General features: G+C 43.9%; 1 protein-coding gene across 1 annotated transcript in view; it reads left to right on the top strand.

The window, feature by feature from the left end:
• Positions 1 to 19,528, top strand: part of LOC126094660 (atrial natriuretic peptide-converting enzyme-like) — a 334,285-nt gene that overhangs the window by 24,352 nt on the left and 290,405 nt on the right. The window contains exon 3 of the mRNA XM_049909208.1: positions 5,270 to 5,402. Coding sequence (XP_049765165.1) covers positions 5,270 to 5,402 — 133 coding nt within the window. The remainder of the gene's footprint in view (positions 1 to 5,269; positions 5,403 to 19,528) is intronic.

Below are 19,528 nucleotides of genomic sequence, written 5' to 3'. Positions count from 1 at the left end.
GCAGATTCAGAAGGATGTAGGTTGCAGTAGGTACTGGGAGATGAAGAAGCTTGCACACGATAGAGTAGTATGGAGAGCTGCATCACGCCAGTCTCTGGACTGAAGACCACAACAGCAACAATTATGAATTAATTGTAAATCAACCTAGATCGCGATAAGTAAATAAATACTAAGATTTCGATACATACTGGTATAAAAAGCATGATAAACAAAAATATTTTAATAAACTTAAATAAAAAAATTATAACCCAGTTACATTACTAATAAACTATGATAAAAAAATAAATTTTACAAAATATATTAAGACAAAAATCTAATAAAATTACATCTATTAAATAATAAAATAATTAATGTAGTATAATTAATAATCAATGTTACGTAATTAGTACTGAACAGTTATCAGTGTAACTGAAATACTAATAAATTACATCTTGAAGCTCCAGTACATCTACTATGTTACAGTTTACCTAACTTGAAACTACATTATCAAAAACGTTTAAGCAGAATAATCAACAAGGAGAGCGACGGGTGATGTATACACGCCTCACATGCAATGTCAGTCAAATCAGCTAAATTAAATTACTATCAGATGCACCTATATTAGCAGTTTTTCACAATAAAATCCATTATACGCAAAAATCTCTTGTAATCCATCCTTCTCTACGTCGTGAGCTGCACGTCAACCAGAAGTATTCAATGATAAAGTTTCACTAAAATTTTTATATTTCTAAAATTGGCAATTTCGCTCGGCTGCCTTCTCCTTCATCTGCGTCAAATTATTACAATCTGCATGTGTCGTTTTGTAACATGTACAAGTACGACCTTAAGTTACTGTTTTTCTAAGTAACTGTCATTTCCGTTTTGCCATAAAATTACTAACTGATGTTTTTAGAGTATTCGCGCTGTGAAAACAATATGAGAACTGAAAATTTAGAATTCAGTTGCCCAAAAAATTATTTTTGTGACTGGGTCCACAACATTTATGTAATTATATTTATATATGAAGATGGTATCTGTTCTTTTGGACAGTTAAAGCTCACCGGCCATTTGACCATCTTCATCTGTGCGAATGCACACACAGTGCCTGAAATCTCACGGGAATCGGCAGTAAAGCCGCGAGTAATGAGTATAATGAGCAGGGGCACTATGAACATAGTGCGGCACGATAAGTTACGAATGTTGGTTTCACGGGAGGAGAGCCAGAGATAAGTTCCTGCAGTCGCACTACCCTCTGCGTCCTCGGTGGCTCAGATGGACACCGAGCCTGGTGGGTGAGCGGTAATGTTCGGGCCTGGCATTCGAGAGGACCTGGGTTCAATTCCCAGTCCGGCAGTCTTGACTGAGGTTTCCGTGGTTTCCTTAGTCACTCCAGGCAAATGCCGGGACTGTACCCTTTCGATGGCCACGGTCAACAATCCCGCCAAATCCCTCCCCCCTCCCCCCATAAAACTGTAGCTCAGCGAGTTCGGTCAGACAGCCGGTTGACCTCTGTAACAAAAAAATAAAAAAACTGAGTGGAAGGATCAACATACGAACTTGAACGGATGTCATGTGACGTCCGCAACGACAAGACACAACGATCAACTACGGAAAAAAAGATGGATAGATCATCTGCCATGTACGCAGGAGATCCTGGGTTCGAGTCGCGGTCGGGGCACTTATTTTCACGTGTCCCCGTTGACTTATATCAAAGCCTGTATGCAGCAAGGGGTATTCATTTCATTGTAATTTATGTAATTACTGAATGCAATTATTCCGCTTACGGCTGTTGAAAATATTAATTACTACGATTGCTGTTTCAACATTTCGTCATTTTCAATCCCATTGGTCCGCGCGGTGTAGTCACGCTGTCTAGGGCGCCTTGTCACGGTCCGTGCGGCTTCCCCCGTCGGAGGTTCGAGTCCTCCCTCCGGCATGGGTGTGTGTGTTGTCCTTAGCGTAAGTTAGTTTAAGTTAGATTAAGTGGTGTGTAAGCTTAGGGACCGATGACCTCAGCTGTTTGGTCCCATAAGACCTTACCACAAATTTCCGAATTTCAAGCATATTGAAAGTGAACATTGTCTCAATCCGAAATACGCTGGCATTAAAAATAAAGTTACACAGTGTTAAAACTGAAATATAAGTAGTACATACGTGGACTGATAAAGACCACTAAGTAACGTTAAGTCGTGACATGCTGCAACGTAGTTTCCAGCAGTCTGTTGGAATATATTACTTGCACTTCCACACACTACGTGAGCAGGAGCCATGTGGAGAATACAAAAACAACAACGCAATAACCCAGCTACCGCGAGACCACGAGCTGGGAGTATCACACGCTGGAATCTGTCAAGGTTTCAGGGCTCTATAGAGAGTAACTGCGATTTACCAACAGACCGCTGACTGCAACTTTGCATCTTTCGTGCCCGCGATAGGGAATTACAGGCGCCACATACATTAGTCTCCAGACGCTTGAACCATGACCATCACCTGAGACAGTACCGCACCTCAAGAAAAGGGGTACTGTATTGCTCTTCTGGCTTGTTAGGACAAACAAGATCACAATCTCGCCACTTGTTCAAATGGTTCATATGGCTCTAAGCACTATGGGACTTAACATCGGAGGTCATCAGTCCCCTAGACTTAGAACTATTTAAACCTAACCAACCTAAGTACATCACACATATCCATGCCCGAGGCAGGATTGTAGCAGTTGAGCGCCCCACAAACCAAACATCATCATCATCCCTACAAGCGTTTCAGATATTTTTTGACCACCACACATTTAAAGCTGTTTGTCGGAATATTTGGCGAAATACACATCGGATTAAAAAAAAGTTGTAATAAATGCTGATCAACTCGAAGAGGGACATCCATTAACATATCACTCGGCCTCCCCATTACACCAGCCCCGGGGGCGGGAAGGCGGGGGTGGTAGGTGGTGGCTTGGAAATCTGAAACTGGAACCCCGATTTTTTATTGTAGATTTGGATTGTCCGTGAAATTAACAATTGCAGAGGGGGTTGATATCATTGACGCGTACTTTGAGGCTCATAGAAATGTTGACGAAGTTCGTCAAAGGTATGCTTTGTTGCCCGATAACAATGTTCCCTCTGCAACATTTCGCAGTAACGCCGACCTTTTTACTGAAACGGGAAGCGTTAAACCTAAAGAAAGTGCCCACCACGGCCTGAGACCAAAGTAAACAGCATAGTGAATGTTTTAGCTGCGATTGCTGCAAATCCTCACATTAGTTTTCGGCAAATTGCTCGAGGTTCAGGAATGTCGCAAAGAAGTGTTCTACGCATACTGCACGCACACGAATTGCGTACATTTCATTTTTCGCTGCATCAAGAACTGAATGTTGACGATTTTCACAATCTGCTGAATTTCTGCAACTGGGTACAGAAATAACTGGAAGTCAATGATAATTTAATCTCACAGACACTTTTCTCTGATGAATATAATTTTACGAATCGTGGTCAAGTGAATCGACATAAAATGCATTATTGGTCAGTGGAGAATCCCCATTGGGTAAGGCAAGTTGAACATCAACGGCCATGTTGTGGCAACATTTGGTGCGGTATTTTAGGTGCGCAGGTAATCGGTCCATACTTCGTAGAAGGTAATCTGACTGATCCAATGTACAGTGATATTGTGAATAACGTTTTACCCATACTAATGGACGATGTTCCACTTCAAATGAGACTGGATATGTGGTTTCAACACGATGAATGCCCAGAGCATTATTCATGACTAGCTCGAGCAGTATTGGATAGAAACTATCCGGATCAATTGATTGGACGAGGAGGTCCTCAAATGTGGCCCGCACGATCACCCGGTTTGACTTATGCAGATTTTTTCCTGTGGGGATGGCTAAAAGAGAGAGTTTACATAGAAGTACCAACAACCCCCGAAGATATGCGGTAGCGAATTTCGAATTAATGTGCAAACATTAGCGCAGAGACATTAATACATGTCGGATTGTCGTTCAGACACAGAGTTGTAATGTGCATTAGAAGCAACGGACGACATTTCGAGCATTTGCTGCACTGAAACGCTTGTGAGAGGCAAGGTTACTCACCAAAATTAAGAGAGAAAACATTACTATTACGTCCACGTCGTTCTTCCTGGGTAACACTAAATGTAGTCTAAGAATGCAATGCGAGCGGGTAGACGGTGTCACATGATAGCATTTTCCCAAATACCAAATAATGTACTTTTATTTTCCAAATCGGATGTGTATTTTTGCGAGATACTACCGTTTTGCAACAATTGTCACCCCATTTTCACTTGTGCCGATTACAGTGCTACCTATCATGGAAGGAAAGAAATGTTTCGTACAAAAGTTATATATTTTTTTCGCTTAAAATCCAAAACGTCAATAAAAAATAGGGGTTCCTACTTAGGATTTGAAATTCACCCCCCCCCCTCCCGCCCCTTCCGTCTCCAGGGGTGGTGCAGGAGGATCGAGCGTTATGCTAACGGACGTCCCTCTACGAGGTGAACAACGTTCATTATCACTTCTTTTTAATCTAATATTTATTTTGGAAAATATTCCGACAAACGATTTTAAATGCCTCACCCTGTACATGCAGGATGATTCAAAATTCGTATTACAGGTTTCTAGGAGTTGTAAAGGCAAATTGGTGGATGAAGTTTTGACAAAGAACCCATGTCCAGAGATGTATCGTTTGGACGTAAAATCAGTTTGAGGGTCTGATCATTTTCAAATCTACCACTTCTTACTATGCACACAGCGGAAACAATGAGCTCTGACATGCGTGTTGTAGGGACATATGGTATGATTAGTTTTTCAAGTGTTTCCTCTTGTACGTGATGAAGGACGTCCTCTTCAACGTCGAGAGTGCAGCTCGTCCGTGGAATACCATAGTCAACCCTTCTAGTTTCGAACCTATCAATTTCTCGCAACCTTTGTTGTAGTCGGATGAAGGCGTCATGTGATGTAACTACAACAGGGGAGGCGTCCTCTTCTCAGCTTGTGTGCGTACTTGAAGTAGGAGATTTGTAAATGATCCGATCTTCAAACTTATTTTATATCAAACCGGTAGATTTTCCGACACGGGTTCCTTATCAGAAGTTCATCTACTAAGAGCTTGTATAGCAATGTTGAATTACTTAGAATATCCGAACAGGTACGAACATGGGTCACGCAATTTGGGTTCGCATTGGGCTAGAAAGCTGTAAGCAATTAGATGACGAATGCTCCCCCTTCTCCTGTGCTTGGCTGTTCGTAGCTGGTGTTGCAGAGCGTCGGTGTGTGCTGCAGATAATCCGAGACATGCGGCGGCCTTCGACGCACTACATCACACAGGGGCGGCTGCGCTTCCGGTTCGCGCAGGTGCTGGTCAACGCCATCGCGCTGCTCGCCATCGCCGGGGGACTCGCCGCCTACTTCAAAGGTGAGCCCACACCAGGCCGCCCGAGCAAGTGCAAACATTACCGCCACTGCCATCGGCTACTTACAGTTGCAGCTACATATTTAAATGTTCCTACAATTATTTCCACTACATGTATATCCGAATAAAGCAGCATCATATTGTGAAATTAAAATAGAAAAAGAGTCGACGTATCGATCGGCATCTAACGATCTCCTGCTGGGAGGCCATCTGCGGGAGACTCTTACTTCTTCAGAGATAAAAGTCGATATGTAAACGAAACTTTTGTAAATAGTTTTATGCATCGGTCATTTCTTTTTTTTTTTCAGCAGTATGACGTGTCATTGACATCAAATGAAGTATCACCCTTGGAAACTCACTTTGAACTACACTGCTGCCTTATTTTGGATACACTATCTGATCAAAAGTATCCGGATATTAATACTAGGTCTGAATGTCTGTGGTGGAGTGGATGTCTATTCTCAGCAGCATAAACCAAACAAAGTAATGATGCTGGACGGTGGAGTCCGGAGCAAAGTCGATGTTCTACCTCATCCCAAAAGTGTTCCATTGGCGTCAGGTTGGTATTCTGGGCAGGCCAGTCCATTTTAGGAATGTTATTGGCCACACACTACTGTCCCACAGATACTGCTGTGTGACAGTTGCATTCTCATTCTGATACAATCGTCGTCTCCAAACCTTTCCCTTACAGTAAGTAGTACAAAGCGCTGTACACTGGCTCATATAATTCCGCTTTTAGGACAGTAATGAAACCACACCCTAACCACGAGAAACATCACCATACCGTAACATCACTTGCTTCGTACTTCACTGTAGGTGCTATACAGAGGGCAGGTAGCGTTATCCACACATTCGGCAAGCCCAAAACCTTCCCTCCGACTGCCATAGAACACAGCGCGCTAAATCTCTCGTTTCCAGTCATCCACTGTCCCATGCCGTCGCTCTTTACACTGCCTCAAGGGTCACTTAGAACTGATTGCAGATATCTGTGGCTCATGACCATTGTACTTTATTTTTCATTTATCTTATTAACAGTAGAGACTAACCCAACGCCTTGAAACGTAAAGTGGGTCGGATGCTTCTAAATCTAGCAGCAAAGACTTCTTATTATTACTGTCTTATTGATATAGGTTGTTAATGCTTTTTAAATAATATTAAGAACACAATAAATAAAAATTTCTCTGAGGTTATAGAGAATTAAATGCTTAACAATTGTTAAAATGCTTCTATACAATTTGTTTCTGCCTAGTTTAGGAGAATATAAATCATATAATGCAAATATCGAAGATGATAAAATAGATAAATAAAAAAAATGTAATACAGTAAGTGTGGTGAAAATAAGATGCAATATGTAGAGGGAAGTGATGTCCTATATTTGGATGTGTAATATAGTCTAAGTAGCTTGTTGGTTGATAATAGCCTATCTCTACCTATTTCAGGTGAGAGTATCTCTGTAGTACCTCGAGCTATTCTCATCGGAAATGGTTTGTGTTTATGTATGTTTACTGTGTTTGTGTGTATTGATATATTACTTGGAGCATTCCATGTCAGGATACAAAATGATATTCTGTAGTTTGTTTGTCTTGTTGTTGGTAGTTCTGGTATAATCTGTGTGATACCTTACGTATATACACTCAGTATTATACAGATTAAGTACTGATTGAGCATTTGATACTCGTAATACATTAATTTTAGCTTTACGTGAAGAATACGCTTATGGTTGTAAATTTGTTACTAGATATAGAATGTAGTTCATTGCTACTTGAGTGCAGTAACCCTTTAATAACTTAATACACAACATTTTTAGTTTTATACTAGTTTATACAGATACATAAAATACATTGATTGTAGCTTTAAATAAACAACAGAATATACTTTTATCTACACATAATAGGACGAATAATACATTACTGCTTGTGTACGGTATACTTTAAACAATATGCCATGTATCGTTGGGGAGGAGGAGCCTCGGAATAAAAGTTTTTCGAGCCTTTTCCTCCCAAGCGACGTAACCATATTACTTGAGACTTAGTAGGGGGTGTCGGTGGTTGTTTGTTTTATGATTGTTACTGCCTGTTGTGTTGTTTTTGACTGTGTTATGGCTTGCAGTGTCATGTGTTGTTGGTTTGGATCGCTCACGTGTTGACCCCTTCTGAGTCGTTTTCACTTCGTGTGCTGGTTCCTTCCTCGGTTTCGGAATCTGTGGTCGTACTTGTGTTCTCCCATGTGGTTTGTTGTGTTGCTTGCGCTTGTCTACGCCTCCTTCCATGTGGGCTTTGGAGCTTGTATTCTTCGTGTCGGGAGTTCGATGAAATATCGGCTACACTATTTATTGTGTTCCAGTCAACGGGATTACCCATTATTCTGGCGATGTCACTGTCGTTCTGTATAGTCTCGCGCTTGCTAGCGTGTTGCATAGCAGTGTGACACGTTCTAGTGTCCCAGTTTCTCTGCAAATTCATATTTCATTGTTAGTTAGTCCCATGCGGTTTACGTGTACCGGGCACGGCCCATGGCTTGTCAGCAAATGGACCATCTCCCGGCTTGGGTCGAAATTATTTTAGTTGTAATCTTTCGCTCTCGCCAGGAAAGAAAGACTGTACTCGGCGATCCTTGTCGGATGCCTCCCACTCTCTCTACCTTGTTCGAATCCACCATTATTTCATTTGTATTTTGTTTATACTGCTGGTATCTGTAATTTCAATGACTTTATAGAGCCTGTCCCTCTTAAACCAGTAAAGTGCAGTTCTATAACCTATTGTTATGTCCACACGGCAGGTTCCCGTCACAACGCAAAGTGCCTCATGGGATGTGGTGTTGAAGCCTCTGGTCATTCTCAGGAGTACACTACGTTCAACTCGTCTTGCGGTTGCCCAGTTAGTCTGTATATTCAGCCTGTGAGCCCAAGCACTTGCGGCGAAGCATGTGATGGATTCAAATATCGCAATGTGGTAGGTCCTTATCGCCTTAATTGGTTGTTTGTACTGGGTTCAGTTGAGTCTTGCTAGTTCGTGCATAATTTGGAAGGCTTTGTCATGATCGCTGAAAATCTGCTTTAAAAGATGCAGTCCTAGATAAAGTGTGGCTTGTTTCCTCTGTGGGCTAGTATATTTTACTTTTAGAATTGGGTTCCTCTGGTGTGTCTCACTGAGCAGTGAATACACAGTTTTGCTGGGCGTCATTTTTAATTTATTTTCTTTGCACCAGTTGTTCATTTTCTGGAACAGTTTCGTACCTTTTGTCTCTAGTGCTGCTCTCGAGTTGGCTGACACCACTAAGAGCAGTCTTCTACGTATGCCACCACACCTTTTATCCTGTCGTCACCGTGCAAGGTGTTCAGCGAGGGCGCGATTGCGATATCCCAAAATTTTGGTCCGCAGATCGATCTCTGTGGACATCCCTTTGTTATTCTTTTGACAACCTTGCTTGTAGCAGCCCTCCACTCCGCCACTCTGCCTCTGAATTAGTCGAGGAGGCTATTGTAGAGGGAAGCTGATGGCCGCATTTCCCTTAACCTGGCGAAGAGGGACGACCACCACAGGTTGACAAAAGCCTCGGCTATGTTGATTAGTTTGGCGGCCACGTATTTGTCGCTGATACTATTTGTTTCTGTCAGTGCTTGGTTGACAGCGTCTTCTACTGATCTACCTTCCCTAAAGCCAAACTGATGGGGCGTTAGGCCGAGGAGACGTCTATGCGATTGAAAGCGGCAAACAGGAGCCTTTCCTGTGTATTGGGGAGAGTGTTTAAGAGGCACATTGGTCGGTATGTTTTGGGATCTGTTGGTTCTTTGTCTTTTGATTTCCTGATTATTAGTACATTTAGCAGTTTTCAAGATGTTTGGAATTCTGCCTGTTGGTAGTGCCTCGTTGAACATGTTAGAAAGGAAAGGTGTGACTTGTGTTATTGTTCGTTTTAACATTTCTGAAATAATTCTACCTGAGTGGGGTGTTTTTCGGTTTTGAAGCCTGCTGACTACCGTCGCTACTTCTTCTTGTGAGAATGGTATGATTACACCGTCAGTGATGTATCGTTGCCTCATGCTCTCCCTTAAGTCAGTGTGGTGTCACTCGTCTTGTGTGGGGTCGCCATCTGGGAGGAGCCTGTTCAGGAGATATTCTGCAGTGCTTCTCCATCCTCTGGTCATTGTGCCGTCAGCTTGTTTTAGTGCTGACAGAATTGTCGGTGTCTTAAGTCGCTCTGTTTCTGTCTTGAATGGTTACCCCAAGATGTTATGTAGCTGGGTTTTGACGAAATTGGTCCAGTAGTCTTCCCCTGTTGTCTTCAGTTGTTTTTGGTATTTCTGTTTAGCATCACTATACAGGTCGAGTCTTATCAGTCTTTCAGGAGCTGTCTTTGATATTTGGTAGTACTCTCTTTAGTCCCGTGAATCCTTTCTTTATCTTACCAATTCTGTCGACCACAGTTGTTTCTGTCCCACCCAGATTAGCCTGCGGTATAGCTGCTTCGTGTACTCTTTGTGGGACCTTTGTCAGAATATGCGTTTTGTATTCTATACTGCCTTGAACAGTGTGTAGCGACAACGCCTCAACAACGTCTAGAACTATTTGCCAGTCGGCCCTTGCTATGAATGCTGTTCAGGGTCCACGTAATGTGTATTGACATATCTGTCTGTGGTTATGGCGATTACGTTGTGGTCACTGTGTGTGGCGCTATCTGACCATGTGTTGACTAGTGGAAGAGGTTTTGCGTTCCCTAGAGAAAGATCTATGCTATTTACGCCACCGAAGTCTCCGCGGTTGATAGGTGGCTGTCCCTCCCTATTAAGTATAAAGAGGTTGCCCTCATTTACATTTACCACGTCATGCACTAGTTACTCTCTGTCGTCAGTTCTATCTGAGTTCGTCACGGGGGATTCTTCGTTGATATCTGTTTGAATGAGCAGCCTTTCTCTTTCTGAGTGTCGTGCAATGTCTTTTTATTTTACCCAAGAAAGCTTCTATATCACACCAGTACTGACCGTATATGGACCACATGAGCCATACATCCTGTCCGTCTGTTATTTCTGCTGTGGCGATGTGTTCAGAGCAAATCTGCTTGATCTGTGTTACTATGAGGTTATTATTAACTACTACTACCCAGGCTTTCGCGTTTGGTGTTCCTGCTATTATGATGTAATGTAAGGAGTGCCCAAGATTCCTTAAGCATCACAGAAAGGGTTCCTGAATGCAGGCGATGTCTGCTTTTGTTTCATCTAAGAGTCTACATAGTTCCATATTTACGAGGGTACTACCCTGGCAATTCAGTTGTATTACCTTCAGAAGGGGTATCTAGTAAAGGGAAAACACTTGGCTGTGGTTTGTTTAAAACTCAAGAAACATACGTCCTCGTGCCCTCACGAACACCTTGTATACCTTCCGTAGGTTTAGGCCCTCTCGCTTGGCGCCCGCGCCTCCCCTGAAAGCTTACATAATTCTTTGGGTTTCATTGGGAGATTTTCAACTATTAGGATCACTCTGGCAGTTTGTTCTGTAGTTGGGAAGCAGATTTTATCCCAGTTTTCATACTTATTTCGTGTTACATAGCGAAGATCTGTTTCAAATATATCCTTTTTTCTAGTCTTCTAAGCCATAGGTTAGCTTCTAAGTTGCTGTAGTTTACTCGGTTAATGGTGTTTACCTAGGGGTCCTTGGCTGTGTCTGGTTGGTGTTCTTTACTATTCGTTTGTTGCTCCGCTTTCGAGTAATTTTGTAGTTTAGCATGTTTTCCCTGCTTTATGGTTTCTGGTAGTGTAGAGTTTCATGTCTTTTCGCTGAGCGTTTCCCCTGATAGAAAAAAATGGTTCAAATTGTTCTGAGCACTATGGGACTTAACATCTGAGGTCATCAGTCCCATAGCACTTAGAACTACTTAAACCTAACTGACCTAAGGACATCACACACATCCATGCCCGAGGCAGGATTCGAACCTGCGACCGTAGCGGTCACGCGGTTCCAGATTGAAGCGCCTAGAACCGCTCAGCCACACTGTCCGGCCCCTCGATAGAGACTCGTTGTTTTTATCTCTACCTGGTACTTCTTCATGAAAGTTGACTGTTGTATATCTGTTTCTGGGGTGATTTTGTCTGGTATTGTGCCGGTGCAGGACGTGTCTTTCCGTTCAGCTACCTTACTGCTTTGTTTTTCATGGTGACTGTGTGCGCTACCCCCGTAGACAAAGCGAACTGGTGTAATACAGAATCTACATTTGGCTGTATCATATTCTACTTGTGCGGGTAGTGTGCTGTTGTCTCTGTATGTGTCGTCCTTGACGTTGCATTTCTTGTGAACTCTGTGACATCTTCATTCTCAGGATTTTGAAGGATATCGTTACACTTCTCTGTACTATCTCGTACTATTTTGTCTTCAGTTCGTCAACTCGTAAAAAGAGACCAGCATGGAAGATGGCCCAATCAAACATGTGATGTTTCAGGTGCCTAGCCACTTCATATTCATCTGCACTGTGTAGGCACATATCATCTACACTCCTGGAAATGGAAAAAAGAACACATTGACACCGGTGTGTCAGACCCACCATACTTGCTCCGGACACTGCGAGAGGGCTGTACAAGCAATGATCACACGCACGGCACAGCGGACACACCAGGAACCGCGGTGTTGGCCGTCGAATGGCGCTAGCTGCGCAGCATTTGTGCACCGCCGCCGTCAGTGTCAGCCAGTTTGCCGTGGCATACGGAGCTCCATCGCAGTCTTTAACACTGGTAGCATGCCGCGACAGCGTGGACGTGAACCGTATGTGCAGTTGACGGACTTTGAGCGAGGGCGTATAGTGGGCATGCGGGAGGCCTGGTGGACGTACCGCCGAATTGCTCAACACGTGGGGCGTGAGGTCTCCACAGTACATCGATGTTGTCGCCAGTGGTCGGCGGAAGGTGCACGTGCCCGTCGACCTGGGACCGGACCGCAGCGACGCACGGATGCACGCCAAGACCGTAGGATCCTACGCAGTGCCGTAGGGGACCGCACCGCCACTTCCCAGCAAATTAGGGACACTGTTGCTCCTGGGGTATCGGCGAGGACCATTCGCAACCGTCTCCATGAAGCTGGGCTACGGTCCCGCACACCGTTAGGCCGTCTTCCGCTCACGCCCCAACATCGTGCAGCCCGCCTCCAGTGGTGTCGCGACAGGCGTGAATGGAGGGACGAATGCTTCTGCCTTGGTGCCAATGATGGTCGTATGCGTGTTTGGCGCCGTGCAGGTGAGCGCCACAATCAGGACTGCATACGACCGAGGCACACAGGGCCAACACCCGGCATCATGGTGTGGGGAGCGATCTCCTACACTGGCCGTACACCACTGGTGATCGTCGAGGGGACACTGAATAGTGCACGGTACATCCAAACCGTCATCGAATCCATCGTTCTACCATTCCTAGACCGGCAAGGGAAGTTGCTGTTCCAACAGGACAATGCACGTCCGCATGTATCCCGTGCCACCCAACGTGCTCTAGAAGGTGTAAGTTAACTACCCTGGCCAGCAAGATCTCCGGATCTGTCCCCCATTGAGCATGTTTTGGACTGGATGAAGCGTCGTCTCACGCGGTCTGCACGTCCAGCACGAACGCTGGTCCAACTGAGGCGCCAGGTGGAAATGGCATGGCAAGCCGTTCCACAGGACTACATCCAGCATCTCTACGATCGTCTCCTTGGGAGAATAGCAGCCTGCATTGCTGCAAAAGGTGGATATACACTGTACTAGTGCCGACATTGTGCATGCTCTGTTGCCTGTGTCTATGTGCCTGTGGTTCTGTCAGTGTGATCATGTGATGTATCCGACCCCAGGAATGTGTCAATAAAGTTTCCCCTTCCTGGGACAATGAATTCACGGTGTTCTTATTTCAATTTCCAGGAGTGTATATAGTGGGCAATGCTGAAGTTCCTAAATTGGATTGTCTCCGAGAACTGAGGCATAAAGTTTGTATAAATATCTGTGTTTGCGGTTTGTAATAGCCCCACGCCTTGCCTCCAGACAACGGCTCGCCGCCAGCCTCTCGTCCTTGTCAAAGCCGATTTGTACCTTTGCCTGTATTAGTTGTCTCTGTTCCTGTGTGTGTTAGGATGGTGGGTTTCTGACAGTTATAATTGCACTCTTTATTAACGGACGTTGTCCAGAATATCATACTCATCTACTTCTACGTGATTACTCTGCTATTCACAATAAAGTGCCTGGCAGAGGGTTCAATGAACCACCTTCATGCTGTCTCTCTACAGTTCCACTCTCGAACGGCACGCGGAAAAAACGAGCACTTAAATTTTTCGGTGCGAGCCCTGATTTCTCTTATTTTGTCGTGATGATCATTTCTCCCTACGTAGGTGGGTGCCAACAGAATGTTTTCGCAATCGGAGGAGAAAACTGGTGATTGAAATTTCATGAGAAGATCCCGTCGCAGCGAAAAACGCCTTTGTTTTAATGATTGCCACTCCAATTCTCGTATCATGTCTGTGACATTATCTCCCCTATTTCGCGATAATACAAAACGAGCTGCCCTTCTTTGTACTTTTTCGATGTCATCCGTCAGTCCCACCTGATGCGGATCCCACACCGCACAGCAGTACTCCAGAATAGGGCGGACAAGCGTAATGTAAGCAGTCACTTTGGTAGATCTGTTGCACCTTCTAAGTGCGAATGAATAGCAGTCTTTGGTTAATTCTGCCCACAATATTATCTATGTGATCATTCCAATTTAGGTTATTTGTAATTGTACTCGGTGCTCTCCGTTTGCCTTTCGTAGAGCCGTTTATATGTAGAACAGTCTGTCGTCCTGCCTTATCGCATGTTCTGTTTCATTGTAACCCACGTTCTGTTTCACTGTAGCCCATTTTTTTAACTCCTTGAATACAGTCACTGTGTACCTGAACCACTGGCAGCTTTTTGGAACTCACAAGTGATTCCTTCTGCAGATTTCATGCAATTTGTTAGAACCACCCTCCGCAATGCTGGATGGTCACTACACGAGGTCTTCCCGATCTGGGTTAGCTGTGGTTGTTCCTTCGCTTTTCCACTTCACAACCACATCACCAACAGCCGACTGGGTAGCTCTAGAAGGGCTGAAACGCCGCTAATATTTTTATGTAGGTGATATCCAGTCCACGTTCGAAGTCACTTACCTCTCCTACCCGACCCATTCTGTTGTTATTGCCTTGCTGCTGATAACACAGTACTCCCCTCTTCCTTTTCCACTGATGAGTCCGCTTTTCGCGGCATTTAGTGATCGATTCCGCATTACATAGGAATGTCCGGATACTTTTTATCAGATACCTTATGTTCTGTTTTTAATTCACTTTAAACCACACGTTAACTTTATATTGGTTGCTACTACTATATCGAGCCTTGTAAGGCTTCTGTGCGTCTCAGATGAAAGTTTTTTATTTATATCGCAAAACTCGAGTGAGGTGAGGGGGATAACCAGTTAATATGTAAAAGCTGCTACGTCTTGTTAACGTGTATGTTACTCTCATTTCGCTCTCTCTTTTAATGAGTATCTACTGACAAGGCGTGTGTCCGGGAAAACGTTTCAGACAGCAAAATCATAATTAGGGAAGACACAGTTAGTCTAGGGTAATGTTCTTAAAACTCTTGTAATTCAGTAGAAATTCCATACCAGTTCCATCGGAAACTAGGAGCCTCACAGAAACGAAATTCAGAGAACTGCAGAGTGAATTCCATCGCAAACTAAGAGCACCACAAAAACGAAATTTCTGTAGCGAGATGAACTGATCGATAGAGTCATAAAAAAATGGTTCAAATGGCTCTGAGCACTATAGGACTTAACATCTGTGGTCATCAGTCCCCTAGAACTTAGAACTACTTAAACCTAACTAACCTAAGGACATCACACACATCCATGCCCGAGGCAGGATTCGAACCTGCGACCGTAGCAGTCCCGCGGTTCCGGACTGAGTGCCTAGAACCGCTAGACCACCGCGGCCGGCCGGTAGAGTCATCACCCGCCGTGACTGGAGCGTAGCGATGTCTTCTATTTCCGTTAACAGTCTTAGATCTCTTGACTAGCGTTGTTTTTTGTCCATCGACAAGACAAGTTTCTTCCTTTTTACTGTTTCGTGACATATATTCAAAAAGCATATTCATATGAAAGCCGTTTCCTGCAACAATTGCAACTACTTTTAAAAATAAATGTTTAAGTTATTATGTCTGTCAATGTAAATACTATTACGTACGATTCCTTTAAATCTATTCACTAGAGGGAAGCAAAAAATAGTCTTTACGCTCAAGACTTTTCTTTTGTATCTTTACATTACAACGTATCTAGACATACTTCGCTCTTCAAAAGCTTGTTAACATGAGAAGATGGAGAAATGGAAAAAAAAGAAAAAAAGTAGGAGAGCGGTTCAAATCGGCGTTCAGCCTTACAGACCTGGTTTTCCCTGATGTCACTATATCGGTTAAGGCAAATTCGGGACGGTTGCTTTGAGAAGAGTGAGGCCGATTTTCTTCCCGAAGCTCAGTCCTAGTTTTTGCTGCATCTCTAATGACCTTGCTTGTTGTCTACGGGAAATTAAATATTAATCTTCCCTTCTGTAACGTACTGTGGAACCGCGCTGGTTGAATTAAAGCTAAGTAACATTGTTGAAGAAACGTTTCAGTTACTCAAATGATTCTCTGCCACATAACATTTACGCACAAAAAATTTCCAACCATAATAAAGTGAAATTAGAAAGTAAGGAAGATTACAGTTTATCGTCCTGTCTGCAGCGCCGTCATTAGGAGACGGAGTACATGGTCGGGTTACGAACGGATTGGGAAGGAAATCTCCTGTGCCCTTTTCAAAGAAACCACCCTGGCATACCCTGGAGTGAGTTAACGAAACCAAGAAAACTTACGTCCGTATGATCGAACGGGGACTTGAACCGTCGTCCTCCCGAACACGAGTCAACTGCGCTGAGCACTGTGCGATATCTGTAGATAAATGAAATTCGAAGGATGTTTCAACTTTCCAGCTGTTCTAAACTTCAACTGATCCGCGAGAAAGATGTCTTCTGGCAAACTTTCCATACACACAAATTTTAAAAATGTACGTATCCGAAAATGTATACCTTCTCTGTCGGGTACGTGATAATCCCTTTTGTTCCCAAAAGACAGAGGATAGCTACTTGAATATTAAAACTTTCTGGCAGATTAAAAATGTGTGCCGGGCCGAGACTCGAACTCGGGACCTTTGCCTTTCGCGGGCAATTGCTCTACCATCTGAGCCACCCAAGCACGACTCACGCCCCATCCCCACAACTTTACTTCTGCCAGTACCTCGTCTCCTACCTTCTAAAAGTTGTGGGGGCGGGGCGTGAGTAGTGCTTGGGTTGATCAGATGGTACAGCACTTGCCCGCGAAAGGCAAAGGTCCCGAGTTCGAGTCTCGGTCCGGCAAACAGTTTTAATCTGCGAGGAAGTTTCATATCAGCGCACACTCCGCTGCAGATTGAAAAATCTCATTCTTCTACTTGAATATTTCCACTGCTGTGCTGTTGGCATCTCCACTCAGAGCTCTCCGTAAGCTATTCTCATTGTGTCTGCGGTGCTGGTCATGTTTCCTAGTCGGAATGGGAAATCAATCTCCTCGTCACAGCCGTTATCCCTCTGGAGAAAGTCATCTCCGGTCAGATCAGGTGATCTAGTCTCTTCTCTAGCGTCTCCATACTGGCGCCACCCAATGGAATGCTTGAGATTTGTTTAGGTTAAGAGTCGTGTTGACGTCGCTATCTGACTCGCGCTTACAGAATGCGCCATAATCCTATCAAAACATTTCTTTTCGCAGTGCATTCACTTATACAAATATTACTATCCCGCTTGTTTAAAGTACAAATAAAAACACAATATAAGCACTCATATTAACGTGATCACCTCCTATGTTTGATGTCAACGTGCAATAGACAGAAGGCAGAAGTAGCAATGGAGGGTACGTAAAGCGTGTCTGGGGGAACGTGGTAAACAGTGTCGTCTTTGTCATAAAGCAGAAACGGAGGGTCCAAATTGACTTTCGGATCAAGAGTGGAAGCATTCAGAAAAGGTTAAGTTTGTAAATAAGTTTGTAAACTGTTCACGTGTTGCAGTGGTTGAAGTATAAAGTGCATGACAAAATAACGCTATCCAAAACCGGAGCCGAAGCAACTATGGCGAACTACGGTTCATAGATGACAGTGGGGAACGACGGTTGCGGAGAAGTGTATGGGCGAAGAGACGTGCAACTGTTGAGCAACTAACCCCCAGATCAACCAAGGCGTTACCAACAGTGTCTCCTCGACGACCGTTCAGCGAACATTGCTACGTATGGACTTGTGCAGCATGCGTGTGGTTCATGCACCCATGCTGACTGCTGTTCATCAGCCACGAAGGCTGGAATTTGTACACCAATACCGCAACTGGAAGTCACTGAGTGCCGACTGGTGCTCTTTTCAGATGAATCACTTTTTGCGCTCCATCAGACAGATGGAATTTGTCGTGTACGACCCTACAACAATCGTCGGAATGGTCAAGGCCAGAGTAGGGAGCGTTATGGTCTAACGAATGTTTTCGTGGCATTCCTTTGGTAGTCTCGTAATTCTGGAAGGCATAGTAGATCAACAGAAGTATGCATATATCTGTGGGGATGGTGTCCCTCCTACATTGTTTGTTTCTCCTCAACACGATGTCACACAGCTCGCAGTGTACGTATTCTGTTCGAAGTGCACCAGGATGAGTTTGTCGTACTGGCCTGACCATCAACCACAGTGCCACCCCCCACCTCCCCCCCACCCCCGACCCATTGGACCTTGGATCTAAAACTAATCTAAAATCTGTAAGACCACCTCGATTCGGATCTTTGCGCCATGTATCCTAAACTGTGAAACCTAGCGCATCTGGCCACTTCACAGGAGTCGACATGGCTTCCCACGCCCTCCAGAATCTCAATTACTCTCCTCTTGCTCCTCCGCGCTGCAAAAGGTGTTTATTAAGTATGTTGAGAGGTGGTCACATTAATGTACCAGGTGACCAAAAACACAGTATAAATTTGAAAACTGAATAAATAACGGAATAATGTAGATAGAGAGGTACAAATTGACACACATGCTTGGAATGACATGGGGTTTTATTAGAACCAAAAAAATACTAACGTTCAAATAATGTCCGACAGATGGCGCTTCAACTGATCAGAATAGCAATAATTAGCATAACAAAGTAAGACAAAGCAAAAATGATGTTCTTTACAGAAAATGCTCAATATGTCCACTATCATTCCTCAACAATAGCTGTAGTCGAGGAATAATGTTGTGAACAGCACTGTAAAGAATGTCCGGAGTTATGGTGAGGCACTGGCGTCGGATGTTGTCTATCAGCGACTTCAGGTAACCCCAAAGCCAAGAATCGCACGGACTGAGGTCTGGTGACCTGGGAGGCCAAACATGACGGACGTGGACGCTGAGCACACGATCATCACCAAACGACGCGTGCAAGAGATTTTCACGTGTCTAGCAATACTTTTTTTTTGTTCTAATAAAACCCCATGTTATTCCAAGCATGTGTGTCAATTTTCACCTCTCTATCTACATTATTCCGTGGTTTATTAAGTTTTCAAATTTATACTGACATTTTTGATCAACCGGTATATATATATCACGCGTTTCGGGTGTTCGATCTATCACTAGCTGGAAATTTCCGTGTTTAGATCAATTTTGTAGCTCCCGGAAAATAAAATATGTCGGGTGTACCACAGCAGTTCCGAAATATTACTTCTTACTAAGCCACGAAAAGTGCTGAGGAGTGAAAGGGATAAACTCTAAAATTTCTAGATATTTCGACGTCGCTGGAGTCCCACGAGCAATACATCTGAGCTAAACATCGGAACTGCCACCTGATGATGCAGCAAAGCCTCCGAAACGCATCTGAAATATAAAGGAAGTTAAAAATTTTCTTACTGGTTACTTAGTGTTTTTATCTATATTCGACGATTCTTACTCGTTTATTACCCCATTGTGTACTTCCTCTCGTAGCTCTGTGTGTGTGTGTGTGTGTGTGTGTGAGTGTGTGTGTGTGTGTGTATGCGTGTGGCGCGACAAGGTGGCAGCCAGTTGTGGGACGTTTTGTGGCGACATGACAATCCCTAAAACATCAGACATG

The sequence above is a fragment of the Schistocerca cancellata genome, chromosome 1 (genome assembly GCF_023864275.1).
Source record: "Schistocerca cancellata isolate TAMUIC-IGC-003103 chromosome 1, iqSchCanc2.1, whole genome shotgun sequence".
In the NCBI taxonomy this organism is placed as follows: domain Eukaryota; kingdom Metazoa; phylum Arthropoda; class Insecta; order Orthoptera; family Acrididae; genus Schistocerca; species Schistocerca cancellata.
Note: the sequence above shows the minus strand (reverse complement) of the source record. Positions and strands in the feature narration are given on the sequence as shown.